General features: G+C 32.2%; 1 protein-coding gene across 1 annotated transcript in view; it reads left to right on the plus strand.

Annotated features, from left to right (window-relative positions):
- LOC108684159 (hemicentin-2) overlaps nt 1-14,791 on the plus strand; it is a 146,871-nt gene that overhangs the window by 79,168 nt on the left and 52,912 nt on the right. The window contains exon 6 of the mRNA XM_018188288.1: nt 386-658. Coding sequence (XP_018043777.1) covers nt 386-658 — 273 coding nt within the window. The remainder of the gene's footprint in view (nt 1-385; nt 659-14,791) is intronic.

The following is a 14,791-nucleotide window of genomic DNA, read 5'->3' on the forward strand; positions in this document are numbered from 1 at the left end:
GAAAATATTATGATATTTTTTAAATGAATTATATTTTCGTTACGGTCATATTCACGAAATATAAAGAATCTAGGAAGGAAATCTAATGGGCTTTCCATAATAAGCCAAACTTTAAGTTTTAAGCCGTAAAAAAACTTAATCAATCACAGACAAATGTAAGAAGAATAATCGACTATGATTGGTTGGTCAATTTCTTACGATTTAAGACTTAAAGCTTAGATAATAGCTTATTAAAGAAAATTTATTAAAATTCCATTTCGAATATGCGCTATGTCTACATTGTGGATTAATTTTCGTGCATTGTTTCATCTTCTTGTGGTCCATACGTTTAAATTCGACTTTTGAATTTGCTGCTTATTGAGAGATTTAAATCAATGGGATTTAGATGATCCAGATATGGAGACCGAAGCGGAAGCACTGAACGGTGAAGCGACCGATTCTCGGCGGATGGAGGTGCAAATCGGCGGTGCTGTGACTCTCGAGTGTGACGGCGGTTGTTGGGGCCACGGACCTGGAATGGATCCAGTAGGCGGGCCTGGACCTCTCGTTTTGAGTCGGGTAGTATACCAAGAAGCTGGAGAGTATCGGTGCGTCGCGCCAGATCGGAAAATGCAGGACACGTGGCGAGCTCAGTTATCCTATCACATCAAAGTTACTGGTGAGTCCGATAAAATTTCTACCAGAATAGACTACTAGATTCTCAATGCTTGCACTGTACGGTTTTTCCTCTTCGTACCTTTACTTGCGTATATCAACGGTGCGCGCGCGTGCATCTCTGGACTCTGGAGGAATTTTTTTCTGTCTGCGAGCACGCAAGCTAAATGCGATAGAGATTATCTGAAAACCGATTAGACGTTCACAGTGCGCGTCCGCAAGTTACAAATTGAATTGCGATTCACATGACGTTGATAATGCGCGAGATGCATTGTTGCCACGATTGGTATCTGACGAACATAACATTGTGCGGCGTGTCGCATTGTAGCCGGTTGCATTGTAGGTTGCGGCTAACTACCTTGCCCGCTATCTGGTTCTAAATTTAATTATAACAGTCGACATTGAATTAACCGTGTTACGGTATAACCGTGTTAACGGTGGTAACACATTAATTATCAGCTTAAACTTTTGACGACCTGCTGAGGAGTATGGCAGAACGTTTCTCTTTCTCTCGTGCGGAGTTAATGCATTCCTTTAATCCGTTTAATGTAGTTACGTTTCGGCAAAACAAATAAACTAGAGCTACACTCAAATGGTATAATTTGTGCATTTACATTTCATGTACACTTGTGTACACAAAGTTTGTTACGGTACGTACGCGGTTCAGCGGGTCAAATAAGATACCCTATTATGAAATGCACGAATCGCGTGAAGAATTATAATATAAAGGACCTACGTTTAACAGAAATATCTAAAATTTTCAGTTAATTACATATCATAATTACAATATATCGAAGATAAATAATTTAAGTACTTAAATATTTTTAATTTAAACATATGGAAATATAAAGTTTTTACAACCAAAATACAGTACCAAATATATACAAATGTCCTTTAAATTTATTGAAATTGCACGCACACACAATTTATGTTCAATTTTATATCAAATTTTTCTTAAATTTAATTTTAATTAGAAAAGTTTTGCTAATAATATTTCGTCATGATTAACTTTTAAAACGCAGAAATATTTTCGTAATAAATTTTAAACTTTAAGAAATTATCGCATTAAGTCTATATGGAGTATTCATTTTTATTTTACTGATATTTTTACATGTATAAAAATTTATATTGTCCTAAATAAATATTTAAAAAAATAATGCTAATTAATGCGCGAGGCAACATTGCAAATACATCTTCGTTTCGAATCGTAAAAAAAACACGCCATGTTTTTAATGACAAAAATTCTATAAAATGTAAAAGTGGGAGACAGAAATTTTTGGTTCGTTATATTAATTTGTTCTTTCAGATAAAAGCCGTTGCGGCTAGTATTACATCGTAATTATGATAATATTTTTTAATGGATATGGCCGAATAATAACCATCATAATGTTTTAATGTTACCACGTGAAGCCATACAGCTCTAACGATTGCATAAAACTTACACACCATGTGTAGAGTAATTAAATACTTTTTCACCGTCACATTACGGCTGGAAGGAATTAATTAAACGATGAGAATGTGAAACATTTTCATTCGTTATTAAAGCTTCGTAATAGCTTTCAGTATCATTTGCTGTACATCGGACGACGTTATAAGGCTATAAAAATATACATATATTATTATTTTCACGTATTCGCGAATTTGATCTCTAATAAGTATTATTTTGATATACTGTAACTGAAATGTTATGTCATATAAATATTATGCAATAGAAATATAGTACAAGCCGAGAGAAATTATTATTTATTACTATTTTGCATATATACCTATATATATTAACTATTATTTTTATGTAATAGTAAATGTATTATTAAGATTTTATTAATCACATATAATATTGAATATATAATTTATTAAATGCTTAATACTTTTAACCGAAATATTCTTTTTCAATAATTATGTACTTTGCTTTAGTAAATAAACTCACATACTAATCATACGAGAGAAGATTCGTTTTTTATTTATTAAGAATATATGACCTTAGTTTTTATCCGAATCGAAGTTAAAATCCAAATGCGATTTTGAATCTACATGTTTTTACTTGGCGAGAACCTCGAGGGGTTAAATGGAAGTGCGAACGCTGATAAAAGTTGAGTACTCAGTGCAACACAGATACTGGTCTAGATGCGCACGTAGCATACTCTTCGGGGATAGTGGTCAACGGAACGTGACGTCGTATAAGACGAGCAGAATATCAGTTGCGGTTGAGCCAGACTAAGTTGAACGTCTTGAAACACGCGCTGAATGTCTGAATAATAATAGTATAAACATTTTGCCTACGTGACATTAATCGGTATTATTAAAATGTGACAATTTTATCCAAAGTCTTATAAACTATGAAACTTTGGATAAAAAAATTTGAAATATACGCGTGACAAAGTTTCGCATACGCTGAAAAAAATATTAAATTTTAATAAATATTTGTTTGATTAGTTCTAAATAGATATTTACTAAAGATAAATATATATATTTATTTGATACAAAAACCAGTACTTTTATTATTTTTTTATTGAGTAAATATTTATTTTATTGTAAATAAATATATCGACTTATAGATTGTACTATTCAAAGAAGTATGTGTTAAGAGTTAATATTTTTTTTGACTTGTTAAAATATTGAGTAAATAAGAGCTGATTTGTATAACTTCCTACAATTTGTGCTTTTCAATAATAAAGTTTAACTTTTATAATTTAGCATAGTATTACCTGTTTAAAATACATTTAAACATTCTAGACAATCGACAAAATACGTAAACTTAATAATGACTACTACTTCTGAGTCGCGTTATAGTCGCTACTTTGAAACTCGCGTTTGTAATGCTATGAAAGAAAACAACTTTATGACGTGAAATGAGAATTGTTGTGTCGTAAAACAGTCTCGTGACTCGGCATACTCTACCGAGGTGATTCCTGCTCCTTTCTTCGACAAGAGACCGATGTAGTATCGAACCAAGACTCACAAAACTATGTATTGGAAATCACGAAACACACTGTCGTTCCGCGGTTTTATGCTGCTATGAAATTTCTCCTGTTTGTCTTCGATTCCTTCGACTGGCAACAGTAAAAGGGCACCCAAAACTGTCATTGTCACAGCTTTGGAGCGTCAAGAACGGAATGGTCATTTGACGAGAAGCGCAGATGAAAACGACGCGAAGGATCATGAGTAAGGGAAACGAAGAAGGAGACAAAAGGGGGCACGGGAAGAAACTTTGCCAACATTTAACTTTTCCATTTCTCCTCTGGGATCTTGTCCTCATAAAATGGTTCTCGGACATTCTCACCGACACGTCTCTGTTCGTCCAGGCTTACGAAGGCGCGCGTTGATCTGTCTGAAGGGTGTGCGAGGCACGTAGTAGCATGCCGCGATATCTCGTTTCGTTTAGCTCTTAACAAGTTTGCGTAGTTCCGGAATGGCTCATAATTTTGATCCTGATTTTGGTCTGAAAACTTGAATCATGAGTGGAAATTAGTCTCATGTTAATTTCTTATGTGAGACTAAATACAGAGTTAATATCAATAATCTTCGAATTATGCAGATTTTAAGCCTAATTAGTATTAAGTTCTATATAAGTAGAGATAACAAAATATGTTAAATATGAATATTTGGAATTAAGAAAAATATAAAAATTAAAAGGTCTCTAAAGATTCATCAATTTTATAATCCTTCGAAACAGAAATAACATATAAAAAAATTTGTTATATAAAATATAATTATAATCAATTCTACGATAGAAAATGAAATCAGTAATACTATCGGAATGTTGGAACAAATTTTCACAGAAAATCTTTTTCTATTTTAGTGAATTCATCAATAATTTCTTTCAAATTCCACCACCGTTGAAATTGTTCTCGCACGAGATTTCGATCGTATTTTGTGGACGTATCATTCACCCGATAAAGAATCACGGGTACTCCGATGAATCTATAGACGATAAAAAGACACTCATCCATTGAAATACGACGACGTTATATGTTTGCGATTGCGAGAGACATTGGACAGTTTCGTCTCTCTTTTCCAGCCTCGAATACGATTGTGGAAATATCGTGTATACCCGGTTATTTTTCCTTGCCCTATTTACGCGATGATAGATGCAGAACGTTTTCTTTCTCTTTTACCTCCGCGCGTATATCCCTCATGACCGCCGCGCGTTCTCTATCCGCTTCCTTCCTTCTACTACCATTCAGCCCGAAGCAATCGCTGGAGCAATCCCGACTTCTTATTGATTGCGGCTCGGGGAACTCGTGCGTGTAAGGCGCTCAGCCGTCGGTCGAACGTTCACTATCCCGGTGAATGCTTCCTACGTCGTTTCCATGGAAATGAAAAGACACAGAAGGCACACCGAAATTATTTCGCCGTCGTCGATCGTCATCCCGCGCGCCCACAATAATTTTTCCATCTCACTTTATCGTTCGGCGAGTAACACCTCCCTCGGGGGTTGTCCAACGCGCGAAATATAAGTTCCTGCTCGTTCGATATCAAAATATTTCTATTGCGATCCTAATATGTATTTCTCTAGGTTGTTGAGCCTCTTTTCGCGTTTTCTCAATTTCTTCATAATTCATTTGATCTCGTTTGTTATATTTATGAAAAATGCTCCTAAATTTTTCGATATCTCCTATGCGGAATGAAAGATCAAAAGATATTGGAAACATACAGAAAGTACAATTCGCTAATTATGATAATTATGATACACAATTTGACTGAAAAATTTTCAAATATATCGATATTGTTGCGTTGATAGAAAAGTTATAAAATTAATAATAATTTTTTAGTAAAAAAAAATTTTTTTTAATTCTGAATTGAGAGACGTTTTAATGGAGACAATAAATATATAATTTCTATAACTTCACTTTTTATCTATATTATATTTTCAATTATAATGTATTCTTTAAAACTATATCATGAGTTTTTAAAACTTGAACATTGCAACTCTAATATAATATAAATTCGATCGCTTATCAGAGCTATGGCATTTTTCCATATAAATGAGTTACAAATGTGCCATTTTTCCATAAATATTAATCCTTTTATCAATACATAGGTACTTATAACGAATTTTCAGCAATAAATGTTTTTATATTTTTGTGCGATATTTTATTACACTTCAAAAACCTCACTCTTCAAACAATAAAGAACAATGTTGCATTTTATCTCGTTTTCATTTTTACATTTTTAGTGAGAACTTTTTGTGAAACATAGTAATGATGAAATGAAAAATTATACATCGACAAAAAAGTTAATCTTTAGAGTCGATTTTTTTCATTATTTCAAAATTGTTAATTTTTTATTTGTGTCATTTTTTCATCAACAAGGATAATTAAAATTATATTGTATAATATTTTATGTATTATTTTATATGTTACGTAGATATTATATTTTTGCTTCTTTATTCTTTATTTTATTTTCCTCCCATAATACAACAAAACAATTCAACGTTTTTCATAATAAAAGAATCAATATAATTGTTTATACATATATATATAATTAAACTTTTGTTCTCAAACTGATATGTACGCAATAATCGTGCAGAGATCTTTTGTTCCTTTTGCACGTTGTTTCCGAATCGACCAAGCGTGTAGTGATACGAGAGAAGTGTGGATGGAAACGCGTATCGTGCAACTTCAAAGCGACCATCAGTTGAATATATTATGGAAGCGCTGTACGTGCGGTTTGTATGATATTCGGTACTATAGCATACGCGGCATGTTTGCAATAATCTCAACCATACTTAAACGTTTGAAACCACGACACACATTCACTATATATATATGCACATGCATATTTTTCTACGAAGGAATCCATAATAAAAAAAGAATAATGGAAATCTGTGTATGTTACAGATTAATAAATCTTCTTTTAACTGTTTTTACTAAGCAATTCGTTTTTTAATTGCTTTTATTTGTGTCTCTTCACAATTGAAAATCTTAAAATAAAAGAAATATTCCTCTCATTAAAAGTAATCTAGTTTTGAAGAAGAGAAATGCAATATCACAAAAGCAATCTTTTAATGTAATTTCTTTTAATATATTCTTCTCGTTTCGACTATATTTTTAATAATTAGCAACTGAATTTTTTCCTTAGCGAGAAAATAAAGTAGCCTTTGATTATTGTCACGGAATACTCTTTAACCTTTGTTGGGAACTTCAATCAATGGATAAAACTTGTCTGAGAATAAAATAATAATGTTTAATTAAAACGAAGCAGAAATTTTTACTTTTACTATAGATATTTTTACTTTCTGTTGTATATTTTTAGAGCGGATCAGTATAGTTTTTATAAGCTAGTTTATATGCTAAAAATAATGATAATTTATAAGCTAAAATTCATTTTATCTCTGTGTTTACCAACGAATTATTGCAATAGCAATTATTTCTGATTTGTTGTTAGGAAATGGAAACTAAATTTAAGAAATCGCTCAGCCTATTTTTTTAATGTTTACTCTGCTTCATTAAACGTTCATGAAACCTTTACCTTCACACTTCACAAAACTAAGATAGGAACTTTTTTTTTTAATTGATCCGTAAAGAGATGTGTTTGCACTAATGATAGAACTGACATAATAAAATTTTGTGTGTTCTCGTTAAATCCAAGTTTGTCGAATGAATACCACATGTAGCTCTATTCTGTTGTAGAAAATTCAAGCTTCATTAACAAACTAAATGGTGCTGTTTGAATAATGTATAACCGGATAAATATTTTATAACTCGAACAAGTTCGTGATGAGAGAGAAAAAGGAAAGCGAGGCAAGAAGAGAGAGAATATAAACAATTTCCATGTAAAATAAAATACAGGTAATAAGCTTAATACTTTGATAATTGCGCAATTAATTTTCTAAATTTATCTCTCTTATTTAAATCCTCTCTCTTATTTGTTATGTTTTAAATTTTACCTTTTCATCTTATTACGTTTTTTGCTCGATAAGTTCTTACAATCTTTATTGACATTTTCGTAGGAAAACCTAAATAAATTGTTACAGAGCTATGACGAAATTAAGATAAATTACTAATCAGTCCTTTCGATTAAGAAATTAAGATAAATAACTAATCAGTCCTTCTCTAATTCGAAAGACGTTCTAATTAGAGTTATGAAAAGGAACAAATTTGTGTGCACGTTGTCAAGCTGTTGATCTATAAAAGATTCAGTGAAATTGAATATATTTCGAACAGATCAATACGACTTTCAACTAAGACGCAGATAACTGGGATCTTAGGATTCAGATTCTCCAAGAGCTTTCCACGGTTAACCCGGAAATTAACACTGGAGAGTTAATTTCATGAGTACACACAGTGAGTCTTTCGTCCAAGAGACGATGTATCTTATACCAGCATGCGATTTCATTTGCATGCTTGATAAAAGGAACCAATATATAATTATTAACCAAACAATTGGATCTAGTCATTAATAAAAGCTAGCGCGTAAGAAACAAAGACTTGATTATGCGATTCAAAGCGAGGAGAAAGAAAAATGAATCGCCTCGGGTCAGAAACCAGCTTCATTTCGACCACTAATATCTCACAGCGTGTTCTGAATTTTTTAAAAACGTCGAATCTATGGCTATACATTGCAAATACGCTTCCGAAAAATTCATCCGGCTTCAAACGATCTCGCGCAGAAATTAACTCGCTTCATTATCCAACGGTGTAGATAGACAGTAGATAGACAAACGAACAGCTCCATACTCTGTATTAACGAACACGCTAAACTTCATGGTTCATTAACGTTAACTCACGTTAGAGGAACAAAAACAGATCTTGTATAATGAAGTATATTATATACTCATATGAGCATATTATAATATACACATTAATCATCGTTTTTAGGCTGACATAATACCATCGACGAAAAAAAAATGTTTGAAAAAAACTACACAGGCTTCCTGAGAGAAATATAATATCAGAAATAATATAGTTTTAACAAAATCGAAAATGTATAAAATAATATTCGAGTTTTTTACACATTTATAAAGACATATACAATAGAATTATATATGTCTTTTTATATGATTGCTTCTAAAAAAAAAATTGCTTCTAAAAAAAAATTGAAATTGCTTCTAAAAAAAGTATTTAGACGAACAAAATATACGTTCTAAGTTACATTTAATATCGGATATATCTTTTTTTTCACATGAGCTTTCATATAAAATTTTAGTCTAATCAAAATATACATAATATCTATACCAAAGATATCGTCACTAATCATAAAAATAATTATTTCAAAGTAAAAAATAAAAACATTATTTGCATTTACATTTATTGTCAGTGTACCTGAATACGATATAGATGGTATGGCCGATTAGATTTAAATTTACATTGCTATGATCGCCGTTATTCGAGCGACATTCGGACGATGGGAAATAACGACCCGAGAGACGCAGCTCTGTACACTGCATATCGGACTCACGTGGATAGAAAAGGGTCGGCATGCACGTAACAAAATGTAACCCCGAAAACGATGGTGTACACTGGTCCCCCGAGGGAGCTGTGCAGCATTCAAACGAATCGAACGACATACAATCGTAACCCCGAAACGTGAAAGCGCCTGACCACAGCTGTAAAAATCCCGCGTTGTCGATAAAAATTGCCTTCTAACGAAGCCAAGCTCGAAAAACACCGAATGAGCCTTCGAACACCCAGGGAAATTCTTTTGCGCTTATATTGAGCTTGCTTCTCCACCTGCGTACAGTGCTATTCCAAAAGAAACACTATTTCAACGAAATATTTGAACCTCACATTTCTTTTTATTTGACAGAAACAATTACAATCGATATTGAATTAATAGTAAGAGATATCAAATTTTAAATAAAAAGATTAATTCAGTTAGTTTTTTTGAAATGTGTGTGCGTGCACGCGCGCGCAATCTTAAATCTATACATAATTTATGTTCATAAATCATAAATTGTATGTACAGTTCTTCTCACTTATACATTCCATTAAAAATGAATAAGTGATAACTACATATATAATGGATGATAAGAATTAATGATATAAACTAATTTCTGTCTTGGAAACTTTGATATTAAACTTTTAATTACATTTATTTGCAAAAATATTACATCCAGAAATAATAACTGAAATTAGTCCTCAAATAAATATATTACTGTATTACAAATAAGTAAATTATATTGAGTGTGTATGCGTTTACAGACATTATTTTAAAATAAATTTGTCTCTAGTTTGAATAGGAAGAATAAACAAATTCAAGCAATATATATTGTAATTGATATTAATTTCCAATATGTTATAATTATTACTCAACTTAAAATATAGCATGATTTACACAGTAGATTTACAAGTCGATCATAAGATTGACGATTTACACATTTACATTTTTCTATTCCAGCGTACGTAATATTACTAAAAGATTTATCGCTGCAATCACTTCTGTTTGAAGTTGGTCAATATTTTTAAACGACGCTATACGTTTGCTTCAATACGTGCAATTCAGTTTACATTTGACCAATTGCACTACATTTACATTAAATATTTGAATTTTATGCTTTTTTCATATTATTCCTTTTAATTCCAAATCTGACAATATGTTTCATAATATACTTCTATTTTCTATTGCCTAGATTTATACTTTTTATTTACAATCAAATACATTTTCCCATTTTTAAGAATGTAAACAGTACATAAAATTGAGTTATTGAAATTCATCAATATGAAGATAAATACAGGAAAGTTGGAATGCTTTGCGAATTTTTTTCCTATTTTTTCTGATCTTGTCAAGTTAAGGTTAATGTAACTTCGATCAAATAGTTCGGTGAAAAGGGTAAGGTCACCAATACAAAGATAAGATTGAATACTAAACGATGAAACTATCTTTTGCTGTGGTATCACATATACACACGTCTGCTCTGCAGTGCAGATCAGATGATGAATGATGTAGCTGCGCTATTTTTACGCTACTACTTTATCACGAATGCTCTACGATGTTACTATATAAAGCGCAATGTGAAAAATTTCCTCTTGATGGTACGAACGATATTTTGCTCTTCATACGGATAACTGCTTTCAGATCATATGAGATCTATTGTGAAGGTGCAGCATGTTATCTCCGTGTAACTTGATATTATTATTTAAAAATTTGGAAGATAAAAAATTTAAATCTCGTTCTCTGCGTCACAAGCGTTTAATATGTATTTTTTTATAATATTATTAAATATAATTAGTTTTTTCGATTAATTGTATTTTACAGAAAAGCAATCTTTCAATCTCAAAATTATTACTTTGTATTTAAATAAAATAAATGTAATGTATAATTATTATTAGAACTCATATGTACATGCAAAATAAAAAAAAATACAAAATACAAAATGATATATATCCTATACCTAGATAGCAAAGAACATTTCTCATAGTTTTCTTATTTTCTTTGTGTAACATACAAAAAACTTCGCATTCTATTTATTTCAGGAATAACATCTTGCTGTAACAGCTTCTTACATTTCCATACATATAAATGCAATTCATTAATTCAAATCTGTTAAAATCTGTTTTTTTTTTACTTAATGAAAAAAGAGATTTGGAGAAAAGAAATTTTTAGACCTCTTATTTTTATCGTATAAGACATAATAATGAAGGATGAAAAAAGATTAATATACAGAGGAGCAATATTTCTTCTGCCAAATCATAGTAGTACAATCATACAATCATACTGCTATGTGATTTCTAATTATATAAATTCTTCCCTCCGTCGAGGGAAGAACTCTACAGCTCCGACGGTGTTAATCGACTTACGAAATACTCTTGAAACAAATTATTTGGTATTGTCGATGACACACGGGAATAAAACGGGGTCTGCTTTGCTTATGTTCGGAGAGACTTCGGAGATGTCGGAGGAGAAGGGTGGATGTAATCATCGGACGCCTCGAGGGGATGGTGTAAGGAAACGGGATCTTGGAAGTCAATGGCTCTCTGTCGTATCTCCGTTCTCCCCTGCGACCATTCCCCCATCAGACGGGATTACCTTTTTTGTCATTCTTGTCACGTGTATCTCTCTCCTGATCCATCCTCCTCCTGACTGGGTTTTCTCCATATCTCTTTCTCTTTCATTTTCATGCAGTCACGCTGGGAAAATTTCCATCCCCCATTCGCAGATCAATACTTCATTAATTCCGTCTTCTGAATATAGAGATCGCGAATAATTATTTAGTCATCGAAGGGATGAATGTAATTTCGAATACCGCAATAACGACACTCGGCTCTGATGAAAGTATCTGTGTTTCTTTTATTAGAGGGAATGCAAATTTGTAGGTGTATAATTTATCCTGCTTTCATTTCTTTGTTTGCTAAGGAGGACACTAAATTATTCTGTGTATTCTTCCTATGTATTTTCGTTCTCTTTATTAATAACATATCTGAATAATTTGTATAATTATTACTATTACTATTAGATACTATTGATAGAATCTACATCGGATTAAAAGTTTCATTAAAACAACATTGTTCAATCTTTAATCTCGTTTCTTCTAATCTTTTCTAATTTCAAACTCCAACTTGAACAATTTTTCTGCAAAGCTACAAGGTTAATGGAACCAATATAAAAGATCTGACCTCTTTGATTGTCCTTCATCGAAAACTTTCTTCTTATAGCTTTGATGAATATTTGATTAATTCCGCCTTCAGAACGCGGAGATTGCGAGCGATCTCACATTCGAGACGCGTCCGCATCGGAATTAAATTTTATTTCACAGACCAGTGCCGTGATTGTTGCGAATGCAGACGGTAAACGTTTACTTTATTCAAATTTTCGGCTCTTTCCTCTCTCAATTACTCTTTCAACTTCGCGCAATAGAGTGTGATGCATTCGATAAAACTCTGACGGAATATATATATGTAATGTGTGTGTGTGTGTGTGTGTGTGTGTGCGCGCGCGTGCGTGCGTGCGTGCGTGTGTGTGTGCGCCAAATTAAACGAATACATAACGCATAAAGATAGATAAGCGCAAGCTACATAATTATTAATTATTTCAGGGAATATTTTAATTATGTACGAAATTATTTCATTAAGTGTTCCGTTAAAAATAATAATTATTTAATAAGTAATTATATAAAAATAATAAAAATACTTTCTAAAACTTTTAGAGTGAGTCTCACTTTGTAAAATGAAATCTCACACTTTTAAAGACTAAAAATTGAGACAGACTCAATTTTCATTCTTTAGAGAGAAAGTCCACTCTAAAATATTTAGAAAATATAAATAATTTGTCGTAGTTTTTTGTCCCTCGGAAATAAACAACACAGAGACTAGCTAGAAGCGAGTTAGCGCGCTTCTTGCAACGTTTATTATATATATTTCTACTTAAAATATAATTCATTTCGGTTTTTCCAAATTTTAACTGCTATTTCCATGTATTAATTCAATAAATGTTTAATCTAATTTAGATACAATTCCTTTTTTACAGATGATACATTTATATTCATTTTTAAATTTAAATTATTGTACGCGATGTAAGTTTAACGATCGCCGATTTACGTAAAATTGCAATAGATATTTCGTCATTGTTCTCCGCTTTCTTTTATATTGCTCTTCGCGCGTTTATATCCAGGCAACGAATCTCATCATTGTGACAGAAGACGAATAATGGAACATTTATAGCGCCTAAGGAGGATATCACGAGGCTTGCCCTCAATTTCACGACGATAGCGAAGCGGCTGCTGTTTAGTATCTTGTCCAATGTTACCGTCGCGTTGTGGAATGTCGTTTATAGGAAATTTAATTAATGGAAGCAGGAAATTCGTTCGAATTTAAATCGAACTACGTCAACCGTTTTAATCAGGCGGTATAATTATCTTCCCGGCGAGTGCAAGGGAGTTAATGAATCTAATTACAAACCGGAGCGAATAAACATATTTTACAGCGTGAATCGGATAGTTAATAGGATGATAATCTCGTATCCTCTCCCTCCTCTCTTCCGCAATGTGTAATCTGATTTATAGCTTTATATTGCAGGATACTCACACGACAACCATTAATAGTGCTATACTTACTATAAAACTGTATTGGCAGCTATTTCACTCTGTAATGATCGCGACAGCAATTTAATAGTCCTGTAATTAACATGCTGAATACATCCAGAATGTATTCCACCATTAACGAGCAGAATTGAGGAAAGTTAAACAAAATTCATTCCGGATCTCTTTGCCATACTAATCGAGAGGATCTGGCTATAGACTATGATCTACTGCAGAATTTTCTCTACCATGAAATCATTAAATAAACTTAAGTCAAACTAGGACGATTTTATTTCACACATTTTTTTTGAAAAAGAAAAAAAAGTATAACAATTCTAGGAATTTTGATAAACTTTTTAATTTTTGATATTGTTCGAAAATTAGAAAATTGTATGCTTCATCAAACAATGTCTCATATTCAAACATTTATCTTGATAAAATAAGATTGTTTGGATTGATTGAATATATAATCGATATTACATTTCCTGTAGAGAAATCTTCGGAATCAAAAACTTGTCGTATCAGTAATTGTTCTTAAAGCTTTTAACAGTTCGTCGGTAGGAGACGAAGACAGAAACATAATAAAAGCGCTATTAAGGAATCTGACGAGATCCGCTATGCAGATTAATCGTATTCCGTGACCCGCGCCTTGGCTGAAGAATATCGCCAGGGGATATTAGATATGCACGGCGAGACGCCGCGACCATAAATCAATTTGTATCCCGACCGTAATGTGTTCATAATTCATGCTTAGCCTAACACAGCTCTATAGGTGGGTGCTGAAAAATTAATGCAGCGAAAATGGCCGGTATTATTCCGCCCCGTTTCCGCCCAGCCATTGTTCCGATTGCTGCTCGAATATCAGCGTCTTCGAATTTGTTATCCCGCTGAAAACAACCTCGTTAATTACACATTTCTATAAAGCAAAAAGTACAATGCCGATAAAAAAATATATCACTGTGATTAAACGTTATTAATAATTAATATACTTATGTATTTATTGTTATATTTAGAAACAGATGCAAAAATGTATATTTATACATTCATCACTTGTATTTCTTTACAAACTATTAGTAAAGAATATCTCTGTTTTTTTTTTCATCTTATTTTATATTAGATATATGTATGATTTATTATTTAGATGGGAATTTTCTTAGATATGTAATTTATGTGGTATGCATA

The sequence above is a fragment of the Atta colombica genome, unplaced genomic scaffold (genome assembly GCF_001594045.1).
Source record: "Atta colombica isolate Treedump-2 unplaced genomic scaffold, Acol1.0 scaffold126, whole genome shotgun sequence".
NCBI lineage: Eukaryota > Metazoa > Arthropoda > Insecta > Hymenoptera > Formicidae > Atta > Atta colombica.